Raw genomic sequence first — 1,425 nt, forward strand, 5'->3', positions numbered from 1 at the left:
TGAGAGTCCGCATGTTCCTGTGAGCCCCTGTCCTCTGGGGAGCTGGCCGCACACTCGCTGCTGCAGTGACTGCCCGTGTCTGGGATGCTGAACCCCTCAGAATCCCCGGAAGTGCTGCCGTGCCCCGAGTCCTTCTCCACCTCCGCTCCGTCCGTAGGGTCCCTGGGTCCCTGACCGGAACTCGTTGCCTCTTTCTGAGGTCTCAGGAAGCCTCTGTCAGAGACGGCATCTGAGGTGCTAGAAGATGGCATACCCCTTTTCTGTCCTGGAGGGCTCCTTCTTGCTTCTGGAGTCTTTGGGCTGTGAGGCTTGTTCTCCGTTGTATGACGAAGAGAAAAGGCCTCTCGCAGTCTGGAAATGGACACGTCCCTTTTTTCTGCTCCAGTCTTTAATGAAGAGGAATGATCCTGCTTTTCTACCAGGGGCTTCTCCAAATCTGCTGCATGCATTTTTACTAAGTTACCTAAGCAAACGTGAACGGAGAAGAGGGTCAGGGACTATCCCGAAATGGTGAGAGGACGTGCTTATGTGAACAGATACTTCACAAAAGAGGAGATCTGCATGCTAATTACACAGACAAACACGGTTCAGTGCTCAAAATAAAACTATAATATGGGCCAGGTGTGGTGGCTCACGCCTGTTATCCCAGCACTTTGGAAGGCCAAGGCAGGTGGATCACATGAGGCTAGGAGTTTGAGACCAGTCTGGACAACATGGCGAAACCCTGTTTCTACTAAAAATACAAAAATTAGCCGAGTGAGGTGGGGCACATCTGTAATCCCAGCTACCTGGGAAGCTGAAGCACGAGAATCCCTTTAGCCCAGGACGCAGAGGTTGCAGTGAGCCAGATGCCACCACTGCTCTCCAGACTGGGTGACAGAGCAAGACTGTTAAAAAAAAAACAAAAACCAAAAAACAAAACAAAACAAAAAAACCCAACACAATACGATGTGGCCATATACTCACCAGAATGGGCAAAATTAAAAAACAACAAATTCTCACACAGATCAGGATTGAGGGGAATGACTGAATACCTCTGGTAGGAATGAACCTGGTACAGCTGCTTTGAAAAGCTCTCTGGGAATACCTCCTAAATCTGAATGTATGCACACCTGCAACCCAGCATAGCCACTACTATCAGAAGTGCCTATCGGCCAGGCACAGTGGCTCACGCCTGTAATCCTAGCCCTTTGAGGTCAGGAGTTCAAGACCAACCTGACCAACATGGTGAAACCTCGTCTCTACTAAAAATACAAAAAAAAATTAGCAGGGCATAGCGGAATACACTTATAATCCCAGCTACTATGGAGAATGAGAATGAGGCAGGAGAATCACTTGAACCTGGAAGGCGGGGGTTGCAGTGAGCCAAGATCACTCCACTGCACTCCAGCCTGGGTGACAGAGTGAGATTCCCTCGCAAAAAAA

General features: G+C 49.3%; 1 protein-coding gene across 1 annotated transcript; it reads right to left on the reverse strand.

Annotated features, from left to right (window-relative positions):
- Window positions 1-5: 5 nt before the first annotated feature.
- Window positions 6-463, reverse strand: LOC105543767 (protein PMS2CL-like; the record flags this gene model as incomplete). The annotated part of the gene is made up of 1 exon (XM_011985844.1): window positions 6-463. A coding segment is annotated over exon 1 (444 nt), but the record flags the coding sequence as incomplete, so codon positions are not given.
- Between the last annotated feature and the right edge of the window lie 962 nt (window positions 464-1,425).

The sequence above is a fragment of the Mandrillus leucophaeus genome, unplaced genomic scaffold, assembly GCF_000951045.1.
Source record: "Mandrillus leucophaeus isolate KB7577 unplaced genomic scaffold, Mleu.le_1.0 Scaffold29, whole genome shotgun sequence".
Lineage (NCBI taxonomy): Eukaryota > Metazoa > Chordata > Mammalia > Primates > Cercopithecidae > Mandrillus > Mandrillus leucophaeus.